General features: G+C 34.4%; 1 protein-coding gene across 2 annotated transcripts in view; it reads left to right on the top strand.

Annotated features, from left to right (window-relative positions):
• Window positions 1–2,619: 2,619 nt before the first annotated feature.
• The window catches only part of LOC125649336 (dmX-like protein 2), a 71,308-nt gene continuing 59,099 nt past the window's right edge, over window positions 2,620–14,828 (top strand). Inside the window, exons 1-10 of one of the 2 annotated variants that reach the window (XM_056165546.1) lie at window positions 2,632–2,797; window positions 5,693–5,818; window positions 6,023–6,094; window positions 8,875–8,953; window positions 9,354–9,558; window positions 9,992–10,058; window positions 10,215–10,254; window positions 10,861–10,996; window positions 11,944–12,129; window positions 12,733–12,747. In XM_056165546.1, coding sequence (XP_056021521.1) covers window positions 2,711–2,797; window positions 5,693–5,818; window positions 6,023–6,094; window positions 8,875–8,953; window positions 9,354–9,558; window positions 9,992–10,058; window positions 10,215–10,254; window positions 10,861–10,996; window positions 11,944–12,129; window positions 12,733–12,747 — 1,013 coding nt within the window. In that variant the 5' untranslated portion in view covers window positions 2,632–2,710. Of the gene's footprint in view, window positions 2,798–5,692; window positions 5,819–6,022; window positions 6,095–8,874; window positions 8,954–9,353; window positions 9,559–9,991; window positions 10,059–10,214; window positions 10,255–10,860; window positions 10,997–11,943; window positions 12,130–12,732; window positions 12,748–14,828 lie in introns of both variants that reach the window. The other variant, XM_056165547.1, reaches the window with a different exon arrangement.

Below are 14,828 nucleotides of genomic sequence, written 5' to 3'. Positions count from 1 at the left end.
ATGATATGTCATGTTGTAAGGGGATGCCTTGTTGCGATATGTCATGTTGTTTTCTATCAGTTTTCTAAGGGTTGCAAATAACTATAGCTTTCTGGGATGGAAATTAGATTTGTGCTGGGCAACATTAAAGCTGATGTTTTATCCCCTACCCCCATTTAAGGAATGATACCTTTAGACAAATCCTGGATTATTGGTTGATTTCAATATTACAAATGAAAGGCCAGGGTTAGTGGAATGGAGATTCTGAAATTTCTGCATGGGTACAAGATTGAAGCTGCATTTTCATTTACACTTCATCTTTATAAGATCGGTTCCTAATTGTTTTCAACTTTTAAGGTCAATGAAAGCGATATTTCGAAATTCTTTTAGCATAAGATTTAAGGTATATTTTCTTAGTGAATTTTCGCCAGGAATGAAAAGTCTAGGTCTATTGATTTTCATGAAATTCTCTACAAGGTAAGGAGCGCTGGTAGGCTAATTCCCCGTGTAATTTGTTTTCTAATTTTATTTTGTTTTTTAAGTGTTTTCAACTCGCATCAAATCTTGATTCCTATTGGTTTTCGAGCTTGAATATAAAAGGTGAAGTCCAGAATTCCTTGTGTTTTCAGCAGCACTTGCAGAAAAGTAAGCTATTTTCAGACATGCATTTTACTTTTTATTTCAGATTGCATTAAGATATAGTGTATGACGTAACAATCGAAGAACACTAGGTCCTATGAAATTGATTTTTGTTTTCTCTGTAAGTAAATCCAATGTGTTGTTGATTATTCACAGCTGTACATTATTGATAAGGTTGATTTTAACAGTGCTAGTTTAAACAGAAATTAGAAAAAGGTAAATTGTGAACTATATTGATCTTGTAAACAGCTCTGTGATTATCATGTGCATTGGTTCAGTGAACGGACGGTGGCGAACTTGCGTGGGTGAATATAAATACAGAATTTTTATCATCATAAGACACAGTGTATGTATGTATGTATAATGTACGAAACTAAATGATGATGATGATGACGATGATGGTTGTGATGGTGATGATGATGACATTTATCATCAATGATGATTAACACAAATATAATGATTTTGTGAAACTGTTTTCGAAGACAATATCGATATATAATCTATGATTTGATGTGTACGATAACGAACTGGGAAAACGAATATTATAATATTCAGATTTATTATTACGCCTATAAATGTGTAAAGTCGTTGTCAAGGGCGTAGATAAGGGGTGGGGTGGAGTGGGGGAACCTGCTTTCTTTTTCTTAGAACCCCCCCCCCCCCCCGTGTTCTTCCTTGTGTAGGGAAGGGGGTGCTAGAAATTACAACTGAATTAAACCTATAAACCCCAATAAGAGTCAATTTTCTTCATATATAATGTCTTCCATGACCAATGTTAATTAGAATTGCAATATGTACGCCTCCGATATAGCGAGCACATTTTTGAATTACGAGATAAGTTTGCCGTGAATTAGAATGTTCGTAATCATTTCTTAATTTCGATAGATTATGAGAGAGAGAGAGAGAGAGAGAGAGAGAGAGAGAGAGAGAGAGAGAGAGAGAGAGTGAGAGAGAGATCTGTCTATGTCATGTGGTATTTTTTTTAGCGCCGATTTGTTTTACATATCTTACATTTTAACGCAAAGATCTGGCCACTTCGCAATTCTGTTCTGTTTGTTATGAATGACAGTTATAAAGACAACTGACAGAGTCTTATTGACCAAAGACTACTGAGCCATTTTACCAAGATTAAGCGACAGGGATTTGTGCATATATTGACTGAATTACATAGGCCGAGGAAAAACTACTGCAAAATGGAGACAGGGTATGTATATGTTTTTGTTTAAATATACATATTATTGCCGCCCAGCGTCAAATAGCAACCATTTCTTTCTATGTCATCTCCTTCAATTTTGTTATTTAAAGTTTAAGTTATATTTGGAGTTAGACACACACACACACACACACACACACACACACACACACACATATATATATATATATATATTGGAAATTAAAAAGCTAATTATCTATTGATTAGACCAGAGGTATGTCTTTGAGTCAGGTTGTCATTAGAATTGAAACCTAAGAAATGAAAATAAAAGGTTAAATTATCACAGTCTGTTCAAGTATGACAAGCTTATTTCAAGATTATTCATGAATATTGAACAGCAATCGTTTGTGTTGAGTAGTCGTGCAGCAATTAGATCTGGCAAGTACACACGGACAGAGCCAAATTCTGTTCGTTTCAGCTGGTGACATACGGATAATAAATTCAATCTGTAGAGATATTGCAATATCTATTTTTTTTTAAAATTTTAATCTTTAATTTTTTGTAAACACGTAAAGTACATTAAGAAGTTCTGAGGGAGAATGGTCGCTTTTTATAGTTGTGATTAAATGAATCAAGCCATTTCAACTTTGTGAATCGTTCTAATGAAATCGTGTATTGGAATATTACTATGGTTTTATGACAAGCTTATATAAATCACCTGCTTTCATCGGAGTTTGTGTGCGTGAAAATGCCTACAAAGAGAATCTATCGATTTATTGACGGAACACCATCCGAAGTACGAATTAATTAAATGTCATCGTGAATTTTTGTACGAGTTATCCCTCACAGAAATCAATCCAATATGGCGATGTGTCAGATGATTGGGATGTTTTTATTTACAGCATAAGTTACAGTAGTTTTGGTGCTTTCGCGACTGATATGAACCGGCACCAAGTTCTTACGGGAGCATGCAATGCAGGAGACCAATGCTATGCAGTTGGGAGCGTGGAAGGCATCCATTTTACCGTACGTAGTGCAAGACAAACGAAAGGAGGTGTGGGGGGTCTGGTTTGTCAATAATGTATAACATAGGAAATGATCCATAGAGATGAGATCTGTCTGGTGACATATTGAATTAGCATAATTAAATGAAGGGCCTCTATTTCCTGATCTGTAATCTAATGTTGGAAAATGTATTTATGCTGTGTATTTAGTAGTAGAAGGTACAGGGAAGTTCACTGCAGGAATGTAACCATCAGAGAATAAATTAATCGAGGTGTCCTAAATGTTTTCATGATTATGAAATACCACATTAGTGATGCCAGATTTAGTATGGATTTAATGGAACGTAACAACCAACAACACTTTACAACTGGAAAATAATATACACAATAGATTTTAATTTTTAGATTCAGTCAGTGTCATGACTGAATGTCAACCATGTAGTGGAACTGTAGAGTATTTATATATAAAAAAGAGAAGATAACAAAATTTATTTTTACATTTTATGTGCTAGAATATTTTTTTAGTGTAATAATTCCAGTCTCGGAGTTAAGTTCCGACTTTAAATAAAAATTACTTACTTTACTAACACTGGAGAACTAATTTCATCTAATTAAAAAAAATTGTGTTAAAGATAACATGAAGATATAAAAATACTCTGGTATTAGAAACATGAATTAATAAATGATGTTCAAGTTGACTGGCAAACTAACTTAGCTACTTAGTAAACGGGTAAACTTTTGTTGAAGCTAAGAGTTTTCAGTTCAAATGGGGCTTAAACAATTTTCTTAATTTGATACACAAGTGGAATGGGAAAATATGTTTGAAAGATGTCCCTAATATTAAAATTTTGATACAGTGGTGTAAAAATATTGCAGTCTTTGACGTTAACCGGTGGCCCGACGCCCAAGGCCAGTAAAATCGCAATCTAATTAAAATTAGATCCTTTGATCCGCTCATCTACTATTGCTACAAGCCGATCACTGATTGGTCAATGCAAAAGTTCAATCTGAGATGACCTCTTATGGAGAGTTGTTAGATCCTTGTGTAGCGATAGTAGATGAGCGGATCAAAGGATCGAATTTTAATTAGATTGGTAAAATCGGGATCGGGCTTCTAAAAATATTTAACCCAGGAGTCCGGAGGGCCTGTAAATGTTTTATTGTATGTTTTGTATATATTACAAATATAGCGTGAGATTGACTCAGAGTTTGTCATGACTTACATGTAGCAATGAAATTTCGCATCGAAAAATGATCAACCATCCTGCCTTTTATGAAGTATAGGGAGGCACAGGCACTGGAAGTTAATGTAAATATATAGTATGTGCATATATAAAAAATACATGCACATACTATATATTTACATTAACTTCCAATGTCCGTGTTGGGATTCCCGAGGGGTTTCGGGTTAGAATAGGTCCTCAGTACCCCCTTGCTTGTCGTAAGAGGCAACTAATTGGGGCGGTCCTTCGGATGAGATGGCAAAAACCGAGGTCCCGTGTCACAGCAGGTGTGGCACGATAAAGATCCCTTCCTGCTCGATGGCCATAAGCGCTGAGCATAGGCCTAAATTATGTAGCCCTTCACCGGCAGTGGTGACGTCTCCATATGAGTGAAATATTTTCAAGAGGGACAAAAATAATATTCAACCCGTGTAGGGAGGGGACTCGTCAGGGAAATTTCAAACCTCACAAGCGTATTTTGCAATCACAACCATCAGATCCAAATAAATAAAAAAAAAAACAACCCAGTAGTACAAGGAGAAAAAGAGATCGAAAAGTTAAGCCCCATTGGACCGAGGGTGGGCCTTTGCTGAGATTTAATTCGGGAGAAAACAATGTTTTGTACGTGGTGTATACAAAACACAGTAGAACATGAGCTTCTGATGTCATCTGTTGAAAAATAAAATAAGATATAATAATGTCAGTTGTTCTTTAACTATGGTCATCTGGATATGTATTTTCCTACAGTAGAACATGCTTGTACCTTGCAAATGACAAGTGGTCAAATTAGAAAAAACATTTTGGACCATTAAACTATTGTTTGGGCTTGCAAAATTATTATACTGGGAGGCCCAAAGAGCCTGTGCTTCACAAAGTTTTTCGTGAAGACTGATATTGAGATGAAATACCAAATCAGCAGGGTTGTCACTAATGCAAGAATCTGCATCCTTGATGCATAAAATTCATTTGGGACGCAAGTTTGTCTGATATCATGAGTCTCGTGGACGCGTCTCAGACTCTGAATAAAAATCATAATTTTACTGAGAAGCCCTGATATTGTGTATTAATTAAAATTCGTAGTAAGAAAAATTCTAGGTAAAACGTTATGCTCTAGTGAACCAAGATGATACCACCAATTTCACAAGTGTCCCAATCCGACTTGTTTGTTTTACGTAAATTAAGTGCAAATTAGAATATAATTATATTAAAAAGATAATTAGATAAGATGCAGAGTGAAAAACATTTTGCCGTTGGCAGTTAATTTTTTTTATCTTACTTATTTATTCCTTTTTTTTTTTTTTTTTTTTTTTTTTACAAATGGGGATCTATATTTTTAAATGTGTGTCTTCCGGTAGCCATTTTTATTGGAATTGAAAGTAGTATAGTTTGTAAACTTTGGTAGGTTTTACAGATCGTTGGCAAACAAAACTAGTATGCATCTATTTTATCCCAAAAATAATTTGACTCATCAAATTTTCAAGGGACTCAAGATGCTTATTAACCATGAGTCCAGGACTCGTCTTCAATGATTTGTACCCTGACCAAATTTGTGCAAAGAAAATAATGTTTTTATAACTGGTCTAACCCAAAAAAATTTCACACGGAAAGCTACAACTGCAACTCAGATTTAGTATAAACTTTTCCTCATTTTGTTGCTCCAATTTTAGAAATTGATGATGAACTTCTTTTTGTAGGCTTATGCAGCTGGGTGTGACATCGTGGTCTTGGCCAGTGATTTCCAACGTGTTCAGATTATACCGGGGGTTACTCATGGTAATGTCAAGGTCAACTGCATTGACTGTTCCACAGACAGCGGGAAGGTAAGTTGTTTTACCCACAGTTGATAAATTGTGTTTCATTCTGTTCTTATCCCCCTTTTCAATTTAATTAACATCCTTTAAGATTATTTGTTTATTTGTCAAAAACCATATAATTTTCTTCCTAACATGGTTTGTAAGTTTATTCTCCATTTTGATGTTACCTATTGTGGTATTCTGTTTTATGGATTTCTTTTTTCGTGACAGATTGCAGCATCATATCAGAATGAAGTGTACATATTTGAACCAACTCCTTTACGTCACCACGAGAGCACACATGTAAGAACTTCCTCATGTTTTTATCAAATGAAACTTAATCAGTTTTTGTATGATTGAGTTTTGCAATTTCTTGGAACAATATGTGGCTCTCTTACTAAAAGTGTGAAACATTTTAGAAGCAAATGAGTACAAAATCTTGTTATTTATTTAACATTTACTTCTATCTATAGCTAATTAACACCCTGTATAAAGATATATGAATGAAGGCTTTGTAGTTGTAACATATTAATACCAATATCTATCAGTTATTCTCATACATGTACGTATATTTAGCGTCCATATATGACTTTCGTGTTTACAACTGGGTGTTTTGACAGTCATTTTTAGGGGGGTCTTATGTGTCCAAACATCCTTGTACGAACAATTTCTATTTATTTTATTTAAAAAATCATTAGTATTTGATGTGGTTTAATCACACATCACTTATATATCCTGTATTGCTATATTTAGTTTTCTTTAGGTCACAAACTAACCATCCTGTTTTTTTGTTGTTCTATCTTTCTAAATAACAATTTTCTTTCTTGTAGGAAATCAAGGTGTGTAATTTACTATTTATAACTTTCCTGACTAATATCCTTTCTCATGAAATCTACCTCAGCTTTCAGTTTAGGTCCCTGAAAAGTTTTATATCCGTATGGATTTGTTGAATTTATCCAATACTGTTTACTGTAAAAGTGGTTATTTACACTTAGGTTAAGTATGCGATTCTCAACGTCCAACATTACAAGTGAGGTAAAAATACTTGATATTAAACTTATTATGATGTATATCAAATATTTATACCTATACGCATGGGGGAAATTTACACGCTTATTACATGACAGCGTAATTAGTGTAAATTTTCCCTACGTGTAAATAACCACTTTTATGGTATATATTTGTTTTTGCTGCATTTTAATATTTCCTGTTTTTACTGTAAAAGTAAAATGCAATCAATTTATAACATATATTAATGAATAGATATTAAAACTACGGATTAAAATCTGGAAAATTGATTTAGATCAGAAATTGTGAAAATAAGCACGTCGAGTGAATTTATGTTCCGTATAGTAGAACCATAGCACTAAAGTTTTCAGAGTTGAATTTTTGTTTCACTACTAGATGTTTAATTAGGTTTACAACAATTAATCAAAAACAAGAAGGCTGAGCTTAGATTTTGTACATTGCACAATGCTTGCTACACAAAATTACTTAAAGAATAAAGAAGATGACCCACGATGCATTTACAGGATCATATACAATTTGTAGAATCACTTTTTGCTAGAAAAATCATTAAAAAGAGCAGCATTCATCAAAGCTTTGTCTGATTTTATGAATACTGAATAATTTTTGTTATGTATGTCTATCTCTTTCCACAATTTCTCTTTTGTGAGAGTAATGGGAAATACATGTAGATATGCCTTGTGTTCAGAAATGGGGTCATAAAACAAAGAATGGTGTTGAGAAAGAGAGAGAAAGAGAGAGAGAGAGAGAGATTGATTGAAATGTAAGATACAGTATCATTACACTGATACACTGTGGGGGGGGGGGGGGGGGGGATCTCCAGCAGGGAGTTTAGACGTTATACAAACATAACAGGGAATGGAGTTAGACTAACAGCATGGAATTGGGAACAATGATTTTGGTGACGTGTCCAGGATAGAATGTATAATATCTTTTTCTCATCAGTCCATCATTTTTGCTTGCCATATGAAGACAATGTACCATATAAGTAGGATTTTTAGTGAGGATTTAATTTTGGCATTATTAGCGAGGATGTTGAGATCACTAAAATTGTATATCGCTAACAATTTATTCCGTATCAGATGTATAAGTTATCTTTCTTGTTATGATAAAGTCGCTGAAATTAGATCTCGCTATATATATATATACCCATTTTAATGGAAAATTCACTTTTGTGTCTTGCTAAAAATTCCACTTCTATGGTATACCACATATAGATGCTAGCCCTACAGTCTTAAAGTGTGAAACTGTGTGGTAGCTAGTGTATAAACAAAGGAAATATTTGTAATATCTAGAGTGAAAATTTAATGGTGATAATTTGTATATGTTAAGCAATCACAATGCACAGAGTATAACTAATGTAATTCAAAATCACAATGTACATGCATGCTTAAGAAAATATGTACCATCTTCCTCTATCACATTTCATATCATCCAGTTGACTTATAAAGTAATTATGTTCTAACTATTTTAGTCTTGCTTTCCCTAGACGCTTGCTCTTGGGACTTTGCACAAGCGGGGGTCTGGTACGATTCCTATTTTTATTATTGTAACCATGAAGGAACACAAACGAATTTATACAATTAAGTTCCTTTTGTATAGATAACTGAGGGTCTTTCAGTTGAAAATTTAATTTCCGTTTTTGTACACAGACTTGTATAGCTTCTTTGGACTTCTGTTCCACCATGTTTTACTGGTGTGTCTTCAACAGCCAATCAGAAACTATACCTCGACTTAAAATCACAATAAATTTAATGGGAATTATACCAGACCCTCACTTGTGTGAATCTGGGGAAAGCAGGACTATAACGTTTTAGAAATTAATGTTTACTTTCATTTTACACTATTACGTAGGTACAATTATTCTACATGTATTAAAACTACTGCACATGTATTTTGTTAATTATAACTATTCAAGGTTGCTTTTGTTTTAGGATTTTTATTTGTTCTTTGTTTGCTATCTGTTCTTTTGGGAGAGGGCCTACATAGGCTATGCCGATTGCCCGATCCTTTTGAATATATCTGTTTTTTAAAAAAAGTACTATCTGTTCTTTCAGAAATTGGATTACAGATGGTATCAGACTGCCAAGTTTGAAGCAGACTGCTACATTAATTGTTTAAGTTGGAATATTGAAGGTAAATAACCAGCTCACTTTAAATTACAAGGAGTTACCTATACATCTAGCCACATGAATCTATATTCTGTTAATTGTGGCATTAAACCTACAGCTTGTGATGTTCCTATCAGAATGAGAGATTCTCATGTGTGAAGTAAAACAACAAAATAAATGAGGTTAATTGAAATTTGATTAAAATCGATGTAAAATGAAATTTGTGATCACCATGAATTTTTATCATGTGAGCTACTGTATCAATATTGTTAATACAGACATTTTGTAGCCGAAAGGAAAACAAAGATGGTACATTTAGGTAGTAATTTAAAATTAAAGTGTGTAAAACTTGTATTGATATCAATACAATGCTATAAAGGGAGGTAAATCTTCCTTCTCAGTAGAAATGTTGACTCTTTTAATAGGATCGAGACTGCTCACAGGGGGTGAATCCATACAGATCTGGGCGTTTACCCAGGAACATCATGATGAATCCGGGGGTGGATCTAAAAGTGTTCACTTTGATGTGGGTGGAATGGATGATGACCACAAACATGACAAGGAGGAAGGGGAGCCCTTCAACCCCATAGAGGAGATACTGACCGTGTGGGACTGTGTTTGGAGGTGCAGGTATGTTTACGCCGTGACCTGAGATTTTTACGATTTTCTGTGATTTTGAGATTTTTATCTTGTGTGAAGAACAGAAATAGGTACATGCAATAAGTGTGATTACGGTCAAACCTCTTTATCTCAAACTCGTTGGGATCAAAAAAAAAACTTACTGAGGGTAAAATACTTCCAGAATAAGTGGTTGGGACTTTTGAATCACTTCAACATATCCATGGTATTCGATATATCAGTGTTCGAGATACTGAAGTTGAACTGTATTTGATAGGATTTGATAGGTGTGGAAGAGCTGTTGAAGCACTTTTTGTGTTTTCATTGCATCACGTATATCATGATCTCTCCATATTTTAAACTTTGCTGTAACTGAGTGCCCGTCCAATCAAATATCATGTGAGATAAATGTTAAATGTTATGTATCGGTCTGTTTCATTGATAGACCAGCGACGGCTGTATATCACCTGAGGTATTCATGGGATGGCTTGCTGTTTGCATCGGCTGGAAAGGTCAGTGCTACTGTTGTATATATTGTCACACGTGATTGAATTAGCAGTGGAATAGATAAATTGTGAATTATACTGTTGTATATATTGTCACGTGTGATTAAATCAGCAGTGGAATAGATAAATTGTGAATTATAAATATTCAATATGATCTTACAGAATGACAGATTGGTGAAGATATGGTATGAAGACAGAAAAAGTAAGTCCAAAATTATTACTTTGCATTACTTGTATTTGTATATCATGATGAATATATGTATATCATGATAAATATGTAAATGTATGTAATATAACCATTATAAATATGTGTATATCATCATTATGATAAATATTAATGTCTCATCATGATGAATAAGTGATTATCGTCATCAGTATTTGGATATTGTAATCAATATGTGTATATCATAACGATAAAATATATGAATATTGTCATGATGAATATATGTATAATATCATGATGAATATGTACAGTGTATATATCATGATGAATATGTACAGTGTATATATCATGATGAATATGTATATATCATGATAAATGTGTATATATCATGATGAATATGTATATATCATGATGAATGTGCATGAGTATGAATGTGTATCATGATGATTATGTATGTATATAATCATCATGATAAAAGTGTGTATATCTTTTAATGGTAAATGTGTATAAATATTTTATCATCATAAAGCCGAGGATAACCATTTCCTTTCAAGGAAGATATTGAAGTAGACTTTGTACATGTTTTTTTTTACATCCTTGATAATTTCTCTCCGTACTTACATAAACCCCTTTTCTCCTTTTCAGATCAGCTTCCGTTGATGAGGGCCGACAGTTTAGTGAGCCCGAAAAAAGACGAACAACACTACTCCTACATATATATAGCCCACCCGAGGGCTGTCACGGGCTTCTCCTGGAGGAAAACCAGCAAATATATGCCCAGGTGAGGGGAAAGTGCCAAGTATAGAAATTTACAGCTGATATTTTACATGCATGTAGAAGTCGAACAGATACACACACCACAGTGACAGTATTTTCTGCTGTGTTTTAGAAAGTAAACACTGACCCAAGTGTCAGTGATTCATTTGCTTTGTATCAGTAAAATTCTTTATGTTCTGAACAAATTTATGTGTATTATAATTTTGTAGGCTATAACATTAAATTTGCTTTCACAAGTAATAATGCTAAATTTGCCTTAAAATCTTACAGTAAAATCTCTGAATTCTTGAGTACAAGTTTGTCAAAAATTTAGAAGTGTAATTGTAAAAATGTATGTTAGTTTTGAGGGTTTTTTTGTGGATACTTCATTGGAATAGAAGAATCTTCTAAAAAAATATGTTTAATTCCTGTGCCCCCAATTCATAAGTATTATATTTTGCAGAGGTTTAATTTGTGGGTAACTATATCCCATGAATTTAAGACCTCAACATATACAGATCGTTATAATGTTCTAGTTTGCCAATACAACCCATCATTGGGTCAAATGCTGTCTGATTGGTTTCATACCGATTGTTAGGCTGTTTTGTACACACTGATTTTGACTACGGATAACTCCGTTTACCTGATCAAGATATAAGGCCCTGGGCGGATCTGACTGGTTGACAGGGGATGCTTACCCCTCCTGGGTTTCCTCATTTGGTATATCCAGGGATCTGTGTTTGCCTAACTCTATGTTTTGTATTCCTTATACTAGGAGATGGATTACTGTTTGTTATCTTCACTTTTCATATACATTCCATATAATGTTTCACCATAAAGTAACAGTAGCTGTGAAATTGCTGTTACCAAGGAGACTGATGAAAGCTTGGCAATCCAGGGAAAATGTCCTCCACAAATATCAATGGCTCCACTGTATCTTATGCTGAACAGCTGCATTAATTGTATTTATAGGGGAGCAGTCGCTAACATGTTGGTGACTTCCTGTCTGGACAATGTCTGTCGTTTGTGGGTGGAAACAATTCTTCCAGATGATGGGCTGGTAGACCTGGAACAGTTTGACCCCAATGCATCGGTGGATCCAAAGTTTCACACTCACAGACACAAGAAGAGGTTTCTTCAGAGGCTAAAGACTATCAGGTACAGAGATGCTCCTGTTTATGTCTACATACATGTAATTATGATGGTGCTAAAAGATTAATGACTACAAACATTCTGTGAAGCAGAAGCCTTTTGAAAAGCTTTCTCTGAATATTTCTTGTTTCTGATGTGATAGATTTACAATCTGCTGTTGAGAAAAGTTTCATATATCATGCAAACCATAGTGCTATATATGCTTACAACACTCTCAAAAATGAAATGTCATTATGGCTAATCTTTATTCTATGTGTATAAATAGCTTGATATAATTCATTGAAAGTAAATGTTAATGAAACACTCTTTGCTTTTTAAAAGACTACATTTGCATACCTTTGAAAGGTATGGAAGCATTTTGTGCACAGGAATAAATGTTGTGTCTCGTTAGCCATTTTTCATTTCCATCTGGAGTATAGAATTTTAGTTCATAGTTACTGTAAAGAGCACAGATTACATAGATTCCTGTGAAACTTTATTCATGTTGGGGAGGGGAAATCCCCCCTCCCCCTAAGGGTTACTTTATTAAATACTGTTAGGTAAACTTATGTATTAATCCAAATCAGGTTTTACATCTAAAGATATCTTGTAATTTTGTTTTATTTTTAGCAATTTACTTGATGTGTAAGTGTAAAGAAAACTTCGTAGCTAAGTCACTAAAACTCTTTACTAACAATGGGGTACTATGTTTCGGATCAAGCAGGAAAAAAAATTGTTTGAGCAAAGTGAACTGCTTTATGTAGGTCATACAGATGTAATGTGATGTTTCTGCATCTTGTATATCTGTGAAAAATTTGCGTCATTGTGTGTATGAGCAAGGGTGTACAGCTCCGCATTTTGGTCAAAATAAGGAATAACTTGCAAAGCGAAATACATTTTGTTTCCATGGTAACAGAGAGGGATATTATGGTCATAACGGATATCCTATAAAGCGCCTCTGGAAAGGGAAAACTGATGGCTGTGGCATACACTTACAAAGGTTTATTTCTAAAATTTTTTAACAGCTTAAGCCAAAACATTGGTGATTATGATGGAACGTTTGATTGAAATGCTAGACATTTTCCAAAGTATAAAACAAAATGTTGGTGGCATTTTTTTAAATAAAAGTTCTCATTTACTGGATTTTAACACCAGTTCAAAGTGTGAAATAGAAATTTATTGTATACACCCCTATTGTAGATTAAAGCAATTCAACTAGCCTTACTTTTTAGAATTAATTTTATTGAATGTATATTCTGTTTTGAAATTTGCATTTACTCTCCTTGAGGAAGGCTTATCAGTTAAAAAAGTAATAAAAGGGAGAAATTTTGGTTATTTTACTAAAAAAAAATTTTGAATAGTGAAATGATTAGTACCATCACCATTACCAATGTGGCTTATTACCTTATACCCCTATACAGAACCTCCAGTACATTATAGCTCACACGTTCTCAACCCAGCAATATACAAATATCTGCTGTAGACGTGTATATACTCCTCGATATACATCAAGGGCAAGGTATTTACTGTCCACATCCCTGAGTCACGTGCGACTTTGAATACACTTTAGAATCAATGCTAATCTCCATACATTCTCAGTCATTGATGATAATTATGTTCTTTATATTTTGTGTAAATCGATTACTCTGCAGTATAACTGGAAACATGACATTGAAAGTAGAAATAAACATGAAATTGAAAGTAGACAGTTGATTTTGATTTTTGTTTATCTCCCCTTCTGCTGAATGCCCTGTGCTCTATGTTGTACTGTTGCTTGCTGTATTGTAAAATGCACACTGTATTATAAGTATTTGAATAACTAGGAATGCTTATTAAAAAAAAAAGACATCTATTAGTATTGTGACATTGGTCTGTGTACATTGACTAGTATAAAGTGTATCCATTAGATATTTTATTATACCCCCCGCAACAAGTTGTGGGGGGGTATACTGGAATCGGGTTGTCCGTCTGTCCGTCCGTCCGTCTGTAGACGCAATGGTTACCGGTCTCTAAAGCATTATCCTTTCCACCTACCGTCACCATATCATATATATGGACTACCCATGGGATGAAGATGTTCCCTATCGATTTTGGGGTCAAAAGGTCAAAGGACAAGCGCACTCGACATCGAAGTAGCAATATGGTTTCCAGGCTGTAAAGCGTTATCCTTTCCACCTACCGTCACCATATCATACATATGGACTACCCATGGGATGAAGATGTTCCCTATCGATTTTGGGGTCCAAAGGTCAAGCGCACTGAACATTGAAGTAGCAATATGGTTTCCGGGCTCTAAAGCGTTATCCTTTCCACTTACAGTCACCATATCATACATATGGACTACCCATGAGATGAAGATGTTCCCTATCGATTTTGGGGTCAAAAGGTCAAAGGTCACGTGCACTGGACATCGAAGTAGCAATATGGTTTCCATTTAAATTCTTTAACGGCTTTTTTCATCGCATGGAGATGCTGTGTTCCTAGATAATCCATTTCTCCCTACAAACGAGAATACCCAAGGTTTGTCATGCCATTTGTTTTTTACACTCAGAAAAGAGGTAGTTTATACCTATTACCAACACCCTTTGGGAGATTGGGGTAAGCGGGGGGTATTCTTAGTGAGCATTGCTCACAGTATCTCTTGTTTCATTTGGTTGAAATTTGAATATGAAATAAAAAATTCTTTTCAATACCCCATACAAACCCCTTGTAGTCTTCAAATGCAT

The sequence above is a fragment of the Ostrea edulis genome, chromosome 5 (genome assembly GCF_947568905.1).
Source record: "Ostrea edulis chromosome 5, xbOstEdul1.1, whole genome shotgun sequence".
Taxonomy (NCBI): Eukaryota; Metazoa; Mollusca; class Bivalvia; order Ostreida; family Ostreidae; genus Ostrea; species Ostrea edulis.
Note: the sequence above shows the minus strand (reverse complement) of the source record. Positions and strands in the feature narration are given on the sequence as shown.